The 15,017-nt window shown below is 44.1% G+C and overlaps 1 protein-coding gene across 3 annotated transcripts in view; it reads left to right on the top strand.

Annotated features, from left to right (window-relative positions):
- The window catches only part of CRYL1 (crystallin lambda 1), a 151,147-nt gene extending 136,742 nt beyond the window's left edge, over positions 1–14,405 (top strand). For all 3 annotated transcript variants that reach the window (XM_004778259.3, XM_004778260.3, XM_045072397.1), the window contains exons 6-8: positions 6,204–6,309; positions 13,335–13,441; positions 13,835–14,405. In XM_004778259.3, the coding sequence (XP_004778316.1) occupies positions 6,204–6,309; positions 13,335–13,441; positions 13,835–13,948 (327 nt within the window). In that variant the 3' untranslated portion in view covers positions 13,949–14,405. The remainder of the gene's footprint in view (positions 1–6,203; positions 6,310–13,334; positions 13,442–13,834) is intronic.
- Positions 14,406–15,017: the final 612 nt, after the last annotated feature.

Raw genomic sequence — 15,017 nt, 5'->3', positions numbered from 1 at the left:
AATGGGTGTTTTATGAATCAGTGTCCTGTTGCATCAGCCATGTGGTGTTCAATCAGCTCTTCCACAAGTTAGCAAAATTTGCTTGAGTCATTCTGTAGGAATGTTTTTGCCTTGCTTCTCAGAAAACTTACAGGTTTTGGCAAGAAGCCGAGCAGCTCACAAACCTGACCACAAGCCTTTGAGTAGTAGTGGGGCTGCACTGAGCAGTCTTTTCTTTCTTTCTTATTAAAATCTTGCGTTTGCTTCACCTTCTCCCTGGAAGGTAGCGTGGGCGGGGGCGGTTGGAGCAGGTCTTTCCTCCTCTTGCTCTGGAGCCAGTTTCATGCTGCGTGGAGGAGAAGTAATACTTGTCCAAGTGTATAGAAAACAAAACTATGTAATATGTAAATGAAGGGAACTAACTCATGGTTCTAGTTTGTTTCTCATGAGAAATGCTGTGAACCATCATGATAGTTCTTAATTTATACTTCAAAATCTGTAACTCTGTTACTTTCTCTGTCATTCGCCAGGATTCCAGAGTTGGATGTTTCTAAAAAAGAGTCCCAGACCCCTCACTCATACTTGAATTATTTCTGCCTCAGTGATTATTCTCATGTAGCCTATCCCTGAAACGTCTTTGCAGGGGTGGTGGGGAGAGGGGAGCTCACTGAAGTTTAACTTTGTTCCGTCCTCACTCTAGAGATTGAGGTGGGCTCTCCCTGTAACTGCTGGTCCCTGGTCTCTGACCAGATCGATACCCAACACCAGTGGCACCTTCGTGCCCTTGTTTGTTGCATTTCATTATCTGACATTTTCCGAAGATGAAACTGTTTCTGGCTCCCGTTTCTCAGTTGAGACAGTGCACTGAAGCTCAAACAGCTCTGGCTGGGGAGGGGTGGAAGGACTTAGTACAGATTCTGGGTAGCAAGCCTGCATTCCTGGTGGCGATGGTGGAAGTCAAGTTAGAGCAGTATTTGTACAAGAAAAACCTAAAAATTCAGGTTTAAGTGTGGTGAAAAATAGAGCAAAACCAAATAGAAGATCAAAAGCTGGGAAAGAGTAAAAGAGAAGTGGACAAGGAGGAGGGCATGAAGAAAGATGAGGGAAGTAAGTGAAAATGAGGGCATGCCAAAAATACATGAATCGAATCAGAAAATCGAAAAAGAGGATGGGAGGATCAGAAAGAAGGAAGAATAATTCTTTGTAGCTGGCAATCCATAGGGGAAATAGTCCCAGGAGATTCATCCATCAATACTGCATCTCTAAATTTGCCAGAACCCCCACCCCTTCTTCCGTGTCCTAAACACCAGATCAACGTTTTGCCTGTTGTTGGCCATTTGATGTGTCTTCTCGCCTTCTCTTCCACAAATAAAGGGCTAGATCCAAGATACCTGAAAAGGAGGACAGTGCTCTGAACTTCTGTCCACTGTGAGGGTCTTGCTGGCTGGGACAGAGTGCCCAGATATTCAGTTAAACAGCCTAGATGTGGCTTTAAAGACATTTGATAAATGTGATTAGTTAACATCTACTCAGTTGACTTTAAGTACAGGAGATTATTCTTAATACCCTGGGCAGGCTTCATCTAATCAATTGAAAGGCCTTAAGGGCAGAATGGAGGTTCCTACCATCATCATTTCAGACTTGTTAATGCCCTCCATCACATAGGCCAATCTCTTGAAGTAAATCTCTTTATGTATATATAACCTACTAGCCGTCTCTATCTGGTAGGACCCCTCCTGATGCATCCCCAACCTTTAATTATACTTCAAGCTTCTATCACAGGAGTTTGAGTACTTTATGAACTGTCTTGCATTTGGCCCTTACTCATAGATGGCCGTCCTGCCTTCCCACCCCAGGATGGGCACACATTCCCAGCAGGCAAGGTACCCAGTGTGTGTGCTGGTTGCTCCTAGGAAGTCTTAGGTTTTAGGTAAGGGGACTAGGGAAAAGAAGGTTTCAATAAAGGGGATTCCTTACCACTTGGGCTGGCCTCTCCTTGCTGAATGATTTTTCAGGACATGATGCAAACCAGGGTTTGAACTAAGGGTGATCTAGTGTTTGTTGCGCTCTATGAGTTTTCGGAATCTTTTTAACCACTTGGGGCTTTTCTTAGTATGTGTGACTTGAGAATTTGGCCACAAAATGGAGGAAATACTAATAGCTGTACTGCAAATGTTAAGTGAACCAGAGACACACTGGAGTGGGTAGAGTTTCAGTCTTCAAACAAGCATGAGGTGTAGGATCTGTTTCCAGGGAATCGATGACCAGTGTGTTCAACTCAAGTGCCTGTTTCTACCTGTTATGCCTCTGTGATCACTAATTGTGATTATTACTGATAATATTAGCATGAGGGCCACAGATGTCACAGGATTGGGTGGAGTGGAGCTTAACAGCAAAATGAAGCTGTCTGAGCTGCAGAATATCTTAATCGCGAACCTTTGCCTCAGCACTGAGTGCCGCAGGGGTAAACTCAAAACCCAGACCAGAGAGCATCCTGGCTTCATTACTACTTAGGACCATTTCTTTTCTCTGCGTGGACTTCTGGGCAAAACCTCAAGCCTAGAGAATCTACTTCAGAAAATCCAAATGGGGCAGAAAGAAGGAATTAGGAAGAAAAGATACTAAAACTTTTCCTTCTTCTCACTTGTTCAGCTACTGAATAGTAACTGATAAAACAGAGTTGGTCACAATATTTGGGAATTGGAGGAAAGTGTGGCTCCTCCTCCACATGGTGACAGAGGTGGAGGATCCTGCTAAGGCTTTATTTAGCCAGGGTCATTGTTAGCTTACATACTTACAGATCAAAAGTTTTGCTCTTGGGTGGCTCACTTCTGGGGTATCTTGAAGTCAGCTCTAAACATACTGAACACAATTAGAGAAGAAAGCCTTGGCAAATAGCATGGCACTATTAGGATGCCTTCTATATTTGCATCCTTTACAATCTGAGCACCGTATGGAAACTTAAGGCTGTTTGGGGTGTTGACCTGGAACCTTAGGGAGAGCCAGGGTGAGGGCGGGTCTGCAGAGCCCCTGCCTGGCTGCCTTTCATGGCATTCCAGAGCTCACAGCGTTCAGGAATGCCATGGCAAATGCCTTTAGGCAGCCTGGAGAGATGACCAGAAGCCATCCTTGTGGCGCTGAGAGCTTGGTGAGGAGGGAAAGGAAGACAGGAATGCCTTTGAAAATTACTTTCTTGATAGCTTTGGACACTACGTAGACTTTGTATAAACCATTTTCTCCTTGTTGCTGCCCCCTCGCCACTTAAAACTTTGCTATCAGAAGCGAAGGGGGCAAAACCTGTCAGCATTTGAGTAAGCAGAATAAATTAATTTGCTCTCCTTGAGAGCAAATGAACTTATAGTAGCGATGATTTAAGAGAAGTAGGAAACCCAGTGAGACGTCATGAGAGCCTAGCAGACTAATCACACTTTGTGAGTGGGACACCATCAGGCGTTGAGAGGCTGGGGAGCTATGGGAGCTCATGTATGCAGCTGGAGGCAGTGTGTGTGGGTGCAACCACTCTGGAAAGCACTTAGCATTAACCTGTAACATTGAAGCTGTTGTGCCCTAGGACAGCACTTCTCCTCTTGCATGTGTGCTCCGGGAGCCTGGAACAAGAACATTCCCAAATATTCATGAACCGTAGGATGGATAAGTAAACTATGATTTTATACCTCAACAAGAGCAGACAGACTACAACTGTGCATAATGCAGGTGAATCTTAAATGCATAAAGTTGATTGAAAGAAGCAAGTCACAAAAGAATGTGAGTCCATTCTCAAGAAGATAAAAATAGGCATAAAATGAACTGTGGTTTAGGAATGTAATCATAGATGGCAAATCTTAAAAGTAGAAAAATGGTTCTTAAAAAATCTGGATGTTTGTCTCTGCGAAGGAGGAAGGAGGATACAGTTGGGAAGACAGGCATGGTGGTGTTGGTGCGTTAGGGGTGGGGTAGGCTTTGTAATTATCCTTAAACCACTTATGTATAGTTTGTACTCATCTTTGTTTATCTCATACACACAAAGATAGATGGAAGGTAGTTCTTTTTTTTTAGTTTATTTTTTATTTTTATTTTTTTAATTAAATTTTTAAAATTTTTTATAAACATATAATGTATTTTTATCCCTAGGGGTACAGGTCTGTGAATCACCAGGTTTACACACTTCACAGCACTCACCATAGCACATACCCTCCCCAATATCCATAACCCCACCACCCTCTCCCGAACTCCCTCCCCCTCAGCAACCCTTAGTTTGTTTTGTAAGATTAAGAGTCACTTATGGTTCGTCTCCCTCCCGATCCCATCTTATTTCATTTATTCTTTTCCTACCCCCAAAACCCCACATGTTGCATCTCTACTTCTTCATATCAGGGAGATCATGTGATAGTTGTCTTTCTCTGATTGACTTTTTTTGCTCAGCATAATACCATCTAGTTCCATCCACTTCATCACAAATGGCAAGATTTCATTTCTTTTGATGGCTGCATAGTATTCCATTGTATATATATACCACATCTTCTTGATCCATTCATCTGTTGATGGAAATCTAGTTCTTTCCATAGTTTGGCTATTGTGGACATTGCTGATATAAACTTTCGGGTGCATGTGCCCAGATGGAAGGTAGTTCTCTCGAAATTTCTCAGTCACACACCCTTTGTGGGTGGCTCTGTCTTCTTGGTTTTTTGGCTCCATCCCCTTTCTGATCCCCACTCCAACATCACCATTGGTCACCCAAACATACCCCTGGACCTGAGCACTTGTGTTTTTCCCCCAGTAGCTGATGTAGGTGATCGAGTTAGAGGGTACAAATTGCCTTCCTCTCTCAACCTCATGGGTGACTTTGAAATCTGGAAAGCAGAAATGTCACAGAGACCCCAGAGGAGGAGGAGGGACAGCAGGGGGAACTCTAGCCTCTATTTCCTGAGCATGGAGGGCTTAGCCCAGACCTCCCCTGGGCCATCTGGAGGGCAGACGGCTCTCCTTGTTGGCCATGGGGCCTGGTGAAGCCCTCTGCTGAAAGCTTTCCTCTGCCACATGGACATATTCTCAAATAGGACAACAGACAGCCCTACCAAGGAAAGGTACAGGACTGGCTCTGTAACCCAGAACAAATGTGACAGAGTGGGGTGGGTCCTTTGTCTGAGCCTGTTCATGGGTGCTGGGTAGATGCACTCCTGTGGGGAGGGCAGACCTGAGATTTCTACAGCAGAGCATTTCATCCTCTACCCCAGGACTCCAGTAATTGGGGGCCACCGAGGCTGCCAACGGAGGAGGTATCAGCCAGCGCAGCCACACTTGGTGGGCTTTTCAGAAGGCAGACTTGGCCTAGCTGTTGGGCTGTTTGTGGAAGAAGCCACTCAGAAAATATGAACTGGAGACTTTGCAGTCATTCTAGTGGTGTGACCAGTGTAGACTAGGGGGAAAATCTGAAGGCTTCCCCATCTGCCTCCTGACAGCTGAAATGCCCAAGGTGAAAATCGCCTCAGACCAAGAGGAACTGGCAGTGGAGCACCAGATCACACAAATTTGTGCTGATGCATCCCTGCTCCTTTCAAAGTGGTGCGAGATCAAGGCTGTCTAAAAAACAGGCCAAGTAACACAGCGGGCCAATTTGACCTCTAACCTGAACATACAACAACTTGCCTCTTGCTTTGCCATTCTTGTTTGTGGAAGGTTCCAGGGCCCCACCTTGCCAACAACACACAGTTCTAAGCTGCATTTCATCAAAGAATGTCATTTTTACAAACTCATTAAAAGCTGAACAAGGCTGGGCTTGCAGGCAGGCAAAGCCTGGAGAACGACTCTTTAGTTCTTTTGATGGGTCTGATCTTAGCGTCCAGATCTCAGGCAAATATATAGAAAGTCCTTCTTGGCTATATCTACCAATACCCTGCTCTAACTTCTCCCCCTTCCCTTCATCCTCTCCCCCTTCTCCAAAGCTGTGAGTGATAACACAGCTTAGAAGGTAGAGAAGGGAAGACAGGCAGGTTGATTACAGCCATAGAAAAAGTGAGTTGCTGTTTGACCATTTCACAAAATAATCTCTTTTCAGGATCTGTTTATATGCTATAGTTTTGTCATGCTAAGTCTGCTGAAAATACTATTAGAGCACTTTGGAGAGTATTTTGGGATCGTAGTCTAAAGTTAGTTTGAAAAGTGAAGGCAAAAAAATTTTCTTTCCAGAGGACTCATCTGTGTGCTGCCCCATTTTCCCCATTCAGGAAGGAATTGTTTCTCCGAGTGACCTTGACCTTGTCATGTCAGATGGCCTTGGCATGCGGTATGCGTTCATCGGACCCCTAGAAACTATGCATCTGAACGCAGAAGGTATGTTCTGCTTCCATCAGGGTGGAGTTGTGAATTCTGTGCTGTTCAGTGGTCTTATGGGTTTTGTCAACAGTACAGTTTTGCCTTTTTTTAAAATTTTCCTTAAAAACAACTGAATAGAAACAGTATCATATGAAGGGGACAGTACCATAGATAGGGGCCATGTCCTGAGATGTCAGCGCACATGGAATCCAGGAACCTCAGGGCTCTGTAGGCAGAGAGCACTCAGGTGGGAATGAAAAGACAGACAGGTGAGGGTGTTGTCATGGAGACTTTGCCCCATGGCATCCAGCCCGGCAGAAGATAAAGTTGGGTTTTCCTGAGAAAGGTGATGCAATTGTTTACAGAGGTAAGACGAACCGATAAGGGAAGTGACCACCTCTGCCGTACATATCTTCTGCCTAAATATGAGCAGCTTCTCTGTGTGACTTGCCTGTTTTAGGTCATGGACAGCCATTCAGGGCAGGCCCATCCTTTACCCCAGAAGCCAACTTCAAAGGGCCCAGGGAGGTAGGTACAGGCCCACGGTCTAGTGACTCTAACAGAAAGCTCCGTTGAGAAAGGGGAGAAAGCCTTCAAGAATGAAATGGTCAGCCACATTTTAAGTGTTTGAAAAACAGGGACTCAAACTGAAACAAAATAAATTTTATCTTGGAACACTGAGAAAATAAAATTAAATTAAAACTAAAAAAAAATTTAAAAGCTATGAATGAAAATCTAGGAAACTATCACCTAAATGTCATTACCACTTGCTATCGCTGGTGTTGAAATTATAAGTAACTTTTATTACCTTTTTGGTTTTCTGTGTTATCATAATTTTCTACAACTATTGCCATATTATTTTAATAATTATATTATTAACATGTAAAACATATGTAGAAAGAGAAAAGGAATATTGTATTCAACTTCATGGTCCACATTTAACAAAAATGTTGAGAAACTGGAGCTTATCCAGGAGAAGGTGACCAGAGAACAGTGCGCGCGCGCGTTATGTGTGTGCAAGTGCGTGCCTCTGTCTGTCTGTGTCTTACGTGAGGGTGGAACTATATTGAAAGAGCGGCCGTGGCAGCAGACAGGTTTAGGCTCAGTACATGGCAGGAACTTTCTAGTAACTGAAGCTGACATTGAGGGAGAGGGCTATGCTACGAGTGGGTGAATGGGCCAGGAAGGGGCTGGTTGCCCACCTGCCAGGATGTTTCAATATCAGGCAGAAACACCTGTATTGAAGTGGGAAGTTAGGGTCTGGGAGTCTGTTTGACTTAGATTTTATAATTCCATGATCTCTTGGTAATAGTTCAATTTTTGCCACCAGAGTTAGTGAAGTATAACTTCCAGTGAATAAGTCAAGGCAGTTTTGCCAGTCGTAGTCTTGCAAGGACACGTATGGTGGCTTGAGTGGACTGGTCTTGTGTATCATGCAAATGTGCTTGAGTAATGACTTGACTCTTCCTTAAAACTGAGCATGGCTGAGAGGCACTGGAGGAACAGGGGACTGTCTCCTAGCATGAGAATATTGCTTTTGTAGTGGGATGACAGTTGAACACGGGAAGATAATGAAAAGAAAGAGGCCCTCATAAAAGTGAAACAAGAGTTTTGAAGTATCATGAAAATAAAGTCTTGGAGAATTTCAAATGCTTTTTCAGCCAGAACCTTAAAAGTGGTGAACATATTTAAACATTTTCTATATATATAGACACTCTTTGGTAACCACCATGTTTTTCTCTTTTTAAAGTTTTTTTTTTTTTCTTCAGAAAAATAAGAAAGGTCGGGTATCATGAGACATCAGTAGGGAGACAACTGAGAGCAGTTTTGACTCTGAAACAAATAGAAACAGAAGCCAATGAAACCAGAAACTCAAGAACCAAATAGTGTGGCAGACAGGAAGGAGGCCTGTAACAATTTTTCAGACAAAGAAGATTTGATAAGAAAACCTAATTGGCTTGATACGATAATGGGAGACGGATGTAGTTTTCAACTTCAGAGCATTCCAAAGACCAGAGTTAGACTGTTATAAGATCTGGCTTGGAACCAATGGAAATGTTTATTACTCTTCACAGTGTCATCCAGAATATATCAAGATTGGGCGGGGTGTGGAGGGAGTTCTTTTTTTCTGATGTTGTTTTCATAAAGCCAGCATCTCAGGTTCAGGCTAGTTATTAGTCTTAAAGCTACAGTTTATCTAGAAGTGGTAAAAATATTTTAGGATGTGTTTTTAATTTGATAGAATGGCACCTGAAAAGCTGGAGGCCAGCATGCCTACTTTGCCTTTTGGCTGCTTTCTAAAGGCAACCCCCTTGAAGGACAGGCTTTCAGAATGGGGAAGCTGGTCAGTGGAGCTGGTCAGCCTGGGTGCCCCCCTGCCTTCCAAGCTAACTAGCTTTGTGCAAGCGAGTTCCTCCACCGCAAAAATGGGGGTGGCAACAGTGCCCACCTCACAAGGGCGGTGTGAGAATGAAGCCAGGTGGAAATGCTTGGACAGATGGCTGACACAGATGAAGTCCCTTGTTCTGTTCATATAGAGTTTGGTCTCATTTTTTAATTCACTACTCTTACAGATTTTTTCTTTTAACTCTCCCCAAAAGAAATACAGAATGAATATGCAGTAAGACATTTTTACAATGGAATGGTGAAACCTCCAGTGTTTAACAGTTTGGTTTGTTTCTTTGCTAAGCTTTTAGACCATTAGTTCAGCAAAGAGAACTGCCCCTGTTACTCCTGGCTGCATTCTGGGTGCTTCCTGGGTTTACTTCTGCCTGGGAATGACTGTTTCAGAATCGGCATCCTCTGGAAATCATCTCCTGTCCAAGCGGATGTTTACCATCCTGCCTCATAAAATTTTCTCCTGTATGTAGATGCTTTCCCTCTTTCCCTCTCTTTTTAAAAAAATTTTTTTTAATTTTTTCTTTAATCTTCTTAATTGACATGCCTATGTGGTGGGTTTGGCTCACTTATGTGGAGCTGTTAGCCCTGGAGCTGAACTCACTTTCAGGAGTTGAGGGGCCCCGGGTAGGTTTCTGTCTCCACCTGCCTCACCTCCCTGACCTCAGGTGAGGTCTCACTCACTCAGGTGGGAACTAGATAATGTTGCTCTGTGCTTTGGGGCCTTTTTGATCTTCCTTAATAAGTTCTGTGAAACTCTGTCTCTTAAAAACAGGTGAATTCACGTAGGTGTGGGTTTATACGCTGTGAGAAAACCAGACTCCTCTGGTGTGGGCAGCAGTTAGGGCATGCCAAGAAACCGAACACCCAGAGTGTGCTTCCACAGTCACAATGGGGCTGCGTGCCTGCTCGGTAAACGCAAACCGAGAAAGGCTCTCTGCCTATCCACCCACCGTGGGCTGTGCTGAAAGTTCAAGAAAGCACACTGTCTTGCCTTTGGGGGCTCACAACTAAAGAATTCCAAATTAGAAAGCAGCAAAATAAGCTAAGTCTAATCTCATGAGAATCAATTCTTCTTTTTATTTTGAATATTTTATTTGTTAGTTTGATAGAGAGCACAAGCACGGGGGAACAGCAGGCAGAGGGAGAAGTAGGCTCCCCACTGAGCAAGGAACCAGATATGGGACTCGATCCCAGGACTCTGGGATCATGACCTGGTCTTGATCTCATTTTTTGAGAAGGCAGACACTTAATCAACTGAGCCACCCAGGTGTCCTGAGAATCAATGCTTTTCTCCATTTTTTCTTATTTCATATAAACATCTCTTAAATTTGGTTCAGAGTCATCTAAAAAGCTAAGCTTTAGAGAATTTTGGGAAGTATATTGTTGAACAGGGGGACAGAGAGCAAGGAAGTGTAGAAGAAAAACTATAGGGGAAGATCAAATTTCATAGTAATATAAAGGAAGGACATGCTAGCCGGATAAAAAGTGAAGTGGTTTCTTCTCCTTGACATTTACAGTGAAATTGGTATTGTGGAATGATTGCCACTCAATTCTTTCAAAGCATAAGGAAGCCAAAATTCTTGCTGGAGATGAAGTAAAACCCTCCTTTTACTACTTCTCTAATGGAAGACGAAATTTTACAAGTAACAGTGACAGCAGTAAATGTCCTGGAACATTGTAAATAGCATGGCACAGTGCAGATCTTGATTCTAAGTCACCATGAACTTGGGCAAGTGAGAGAGCCCTTCTAAGGGTGTCAGGCTTCCCTACAAGTGAAGTGGGAGGGTCTGGACACACCTGCTCTGTTGGTTCCTTTGCTTCACCACAAACAAGGAGAATCTTCATCCTAAGAACCTGAGTGCATGTGATAGAAAGTGTCTTTGTATTAGTAAGAGTGAAAATATACAATTATATTTTTCCTGAACAATTATATATTTCCTGAACAAAACAGGAGAAGTTTTGAAATGTATTTTAGGATTTTTGCCATATCATATTCAATTTTGAAGGAATAGATGCTCTTTTTTTTAAATTAAATATTTTTATTTATTTATTTGACAGAGAGAGATCACAAGTAGGCAGAGAGGCAGGCAGAGAGAGGGGGAAGCAGGCTCCCCGCTGAGCAGAGAGCCTGATGGGGGGCTCGATCCCAGGACCCTGAGATCATGACCTGAACAGAAGACAGACTTAGCCCACTGAGCCACCCAGGTGCCCTGGAATAGATGCCCTTTAAAATGATAAAATTTGGGGGTGCCTGGGTGGCTCAGTTGTTTAAGCGTCTGCCTTCAGCACAGGTCATGATCCCGGAGTCACCGGATTGAGGCCCACATTGGGCTCCCAGCTCCCTGGGGAGTCTGCTTCTCCCTCTAATCTCTCCCCTCTCGTGCTCTCTCTCACTCTCTCTCTCTCTCAAATAAATAAAATCTTTAAAAAATAAATCTTAAAAAAAAAAAACGATAAAATTTTGTAAAAGGCAGTAGGGAAAAAAGTTCTCAAAAGTCCATGGGAGATTAAAATGGACCTCCCAGGGATGGTGAAAGGTGAACACTCATTCAGAACACATGAAGCCCTCCAGAAGGAACATGCAGTACAGAATTGAATGCTGTGATTTCCTGCTGCGCATGTGCGGGCAGGTGCAGTTGGTTCCCAGGAAGGCCTCCAGGGAGCTTGTTTTCAGTGTGAGTGTGGGATTCATAGCCACACCAATTCTTCCCTGGTTTCTTCTCATGTGATAACTTGACAACGTTCTCGATTTTTGTGTCTCTGCTCCTCCAAAAGGAATAAACTGCATTTATGTCTAGATTTTATCACCTTTTGCTTAACTATATAAACAACTGGATAGACTGAAATAAACATTTAATTTCCAAAAGGAAATAAATGTACAGGTTATTTTCTGGGTTCCAGAGATGCTAAGCTATTCAGGCTAACTGGCCAGGGCTGGTACAAGTAGGGAGATTTCCCAAATTCTGAGTTGCCAAGTTACGCTTATGTTAAATGAAATGGAGCTCATTATTATTATTATTATTTTGAAACTCCTTATTGTAAAGAGTGTCCATCTCTTCATTGTAGGTGCTAACGTCAGAAACATTGGTATGTTTGAAATGTTTACCCTTCAAAATGGTTTCTCTTCTAAGAGCGAATTGAATATAATTTTAGCATACTTAAAGGGAAAGAAAATTATTTGAGCCAAATAAAATTGACACCGAATGAGTTTAGGCTTTCATATCAGTGTAGGTTCACCAAAACTAAACCCCAAAGAAGCTGTTTTTTGTTTGTTAGGTTTTTTGTTTTTTTGGTTGGTTGGTTGGTTTTTTTGGTTGGTTTTTGGTTTGGTTTTTGCCTTTTTAAAAAGAATATCCAGTGATGGTCATTTTTATTTTAAGTTAATCATAACACAGTTCTCATGGGGGAGGTGAGAGTCAAGCTCTGGGAGCTCAGCAAATTCTACGGGGGAGGTGAGAGTCAGGCTCTGGGAGCGCAGCACATTCTACGGCTTCCTTTGTTCCCTTGTTACCTTTTCAGCCTGACTGACTGACTGATTGCCCAGTCTTTTTGGCTTTGAAAAATGTGGAAAATGGGCCAAAAGCAGAACGGCAGGTGGCTCAGCCCCCACCCCCAGTGGGCCCCAGGACTTGGAGACACCTCCTTCATGTACCTGGGCCTGGCTTCAGAGCTGACTCATGGCCAAGTGCAGGCCTGCCTTAGCTGCCTCCTGGGGCTGGGGGTAGGGGACAAGTGCAAGAGGAGCTCTGCAGTCTGCTGGGCAGAGCGGGTCGGGGCAAGCCTGCCCTGCTGTTGGGAGGTGATGCAGCCTGATGGTGTTTCTTCAGCGCACATCTCAGATTCTAACAGAAAATAGCTTTGGCTTCTCACAGCCCACAGCTGCTTCTGAGCTACCGGGCTTCTCCTTCCCTCCCTCCCCGCTCCAGGACAAGCCGCCTTTTCAGGTGTTTCTCTATCAGAATCCTAGGGCCCTATCTCAGGATCCGAGACACTGGCCGCCCGAGGGCCCTGCAGCTGCAGAAGGTCTGCAGAGCAGTGTAGCCAGGGACAGATGTCCCCTGGCGTGGGTGACGGGGGGATGGTGTCATCCACTAGTCAAAGCTGAGGCGCTCACCCGGAGCCCGCCTCTCCAAGTACAGCCTGGGTTGAGGAACCTCCTGCCTGGTAGACACCCAGTAAAGTGGTAACTAGAACTTACAGAGTTAAGAGTGAATGGTAGATAGATTCGACTGAACTTTGACATCTCTGGTTGTTAGAAAATGCATGCAAGCCATTGACACACCTTGTGGACACATTGTTGAAGGAGGTATTTTTGGTGAAAATAGGACTTCCTGTGGTATTCAGTCCGTGAGTACAGGAACACAGGCTCACGGGACAGTCCATGAGAGGCACTGACGGAGGCCCCAGGGTCCCATTGTTTTTAGGATTTCAGGATCTGATGCAAAGGTTGAGTAGTGATGTTGGTGAGGTTGCTCATTCCCCAGTGCTGGCTGACCAAGGTGGATGGTATCCCTATACCTTTCCTTCGTCTGCAAGAGGAAAAGAATGCACTAATGGGTGAGACCCTCTGAACAGATTTCTTAATTTGGAGTCATGTAGTGTTCTTGCTGATATTGTGGATTCTTGTTTTCGTGTGATTTCAGGTATGTTAAGCTATTGTGACAGATACAGTGAAGGCATGCAACATGTCCTAAAGACTTTTGGACCCATTCCAGACTTTTCTCGGGCCACAGTTGAAAAAGTTAATCAGGTATGTAGACTTCTTATAGAGAGCTGTGCTGGCTGAGCCATGGGTGAGGTTCTGTTTGTAGCCAGTCTTTGCCTTTGATTTTGGTGATTCCTCCATCCTAATTTTGCCTGTCCACTGTCCTACCAGGGTCAAAGAAGACCTTAGAGCAGTGTGGCTAGTGAAGAGGTAGCTCATCTTGATTGTCTTGAGGAGCTGTAGGCCTCTGGGGATTTGGAAAGTTAGTTAATTGGGGGGTTTCCTAAGCTTTTGTCTTTGAATGTAAATCCACAGTTCACATAAATAGGAACAGTTACTCTCCTGGTAAATGAGTTCCTCTTCATGCTCTGTTTTTTGTTTTTTCTTTTTTTCTTTCATTTCTTTTTCTTTTCTTTTCATTACGTTTCCTCTTCCCAGGCCATGTGTGTGAAAGTTCCCAATGATCCAGAGCACTTAGCTGCCAGGAGGCAGTGGAGGGACGAGTGTCTTCTGAGACTTGCCAAGTTGAAAAGACAGATGCAGCCCCAGTAGCTGCCGTCCTTCTTCACTGGGAGTCCTTGGTGGTGGGATTACAAGCACTTATTCCAGCTGCTCTGAAGCTGTGGGGATCCACGTGCTCTTTTTGCAGTTCCAGAGCTCGACCTCCCCCCTTTGCAGGCCACAGTGGTGGGGCTGAGGGGTCTTCTGGTCATGCCCTGGCCTTGGGTGTCACAGCTGCACTGGGTTCCAGGGGCTGTTGACTCCCTGCAACCTGGGCAAAGCAAGGGAGCAAATCGTCTGAAGATTTTTACCTTTTATTTTTAGTGTGATTCTGTATGGCTGCATTTTATAGCCAATGATTGTGGTTTCAAGTTTATTTTAATCTGCAAAGTAGTTTTGTAATTATTTTCTAATCTGCTTCTGAGCACCCTGTGGCCTACATCTATGAGGCACCGACCTTCATTTTGTTAATGCCTATTCTGAATAAAAAATTTTGATTGCCTAATGATATCCTTTTTCTTCTGGTCTTTCTGAAAAAGACAGTGTTTGATTTTGATAATTGATATATTTCAGAGTGATCATGTTGAGTGAGGAAAAAAAAACTTTCTTCTGGGTCCTTTGTCAGCCATTCAGTAAAAATCCTCCAATTTAGGCTGGTGTTTCCTAAAGTGGATTCCACAGTGAGTGCCCTGGGGCTCCGTGGTCAGATGTGTTTGGGAAGCTCCTCCCACTGCCCAACTCTTGGGCACTCATGTGTCTATAGGAAATTAAAGATTCCAAAATTCTACAGGAAATACACTTAACCCAACATCCTATTATCTTCTTTGACATGGAGTCTTGACCTAGTGCTCATTCCCCAAATACTCTAGCAAATAGCAATATAAGGACCCCAACCCCTGTGAGGCCAGCATGTCACAATAGCTCAGGTCACAGGAGGCTAACACAGGACTCCCTGACAGCTCCCACCCCAGTGACACTCCAGCCTTTCCATTTCAGGTGACGAGCATCCCAACTTCAGCCAGTAGGGAGAAAACTTTTCAAGGCTATGGTGGTGTGGGAACCAGTGTCCCCAGTGAGGAACTGTTGTCATTCCGGCTCTGTGTGCACACACACTCATTTA

The sequence above is a fragment of the Mustela putorius genome, unplaced genomic scaffold (assembly GCF_011764305.1).
Source record: "Mustela putorius furo isolate JIRA1106 unplaced genomic scaffold, ASM1176430v1.1 tig00004035_pilon_pilon_pilon, whole genome shotgun sequence".
Lineage (NCBI taxonomy): Eukaryota > Metazoa > Chordata > Mammalia > Carnivora > Mustelidae > Mustela > Mustela putorius.
This window is presented reverse-complemented; position numbering and strand designations above follow the sequence as displayed.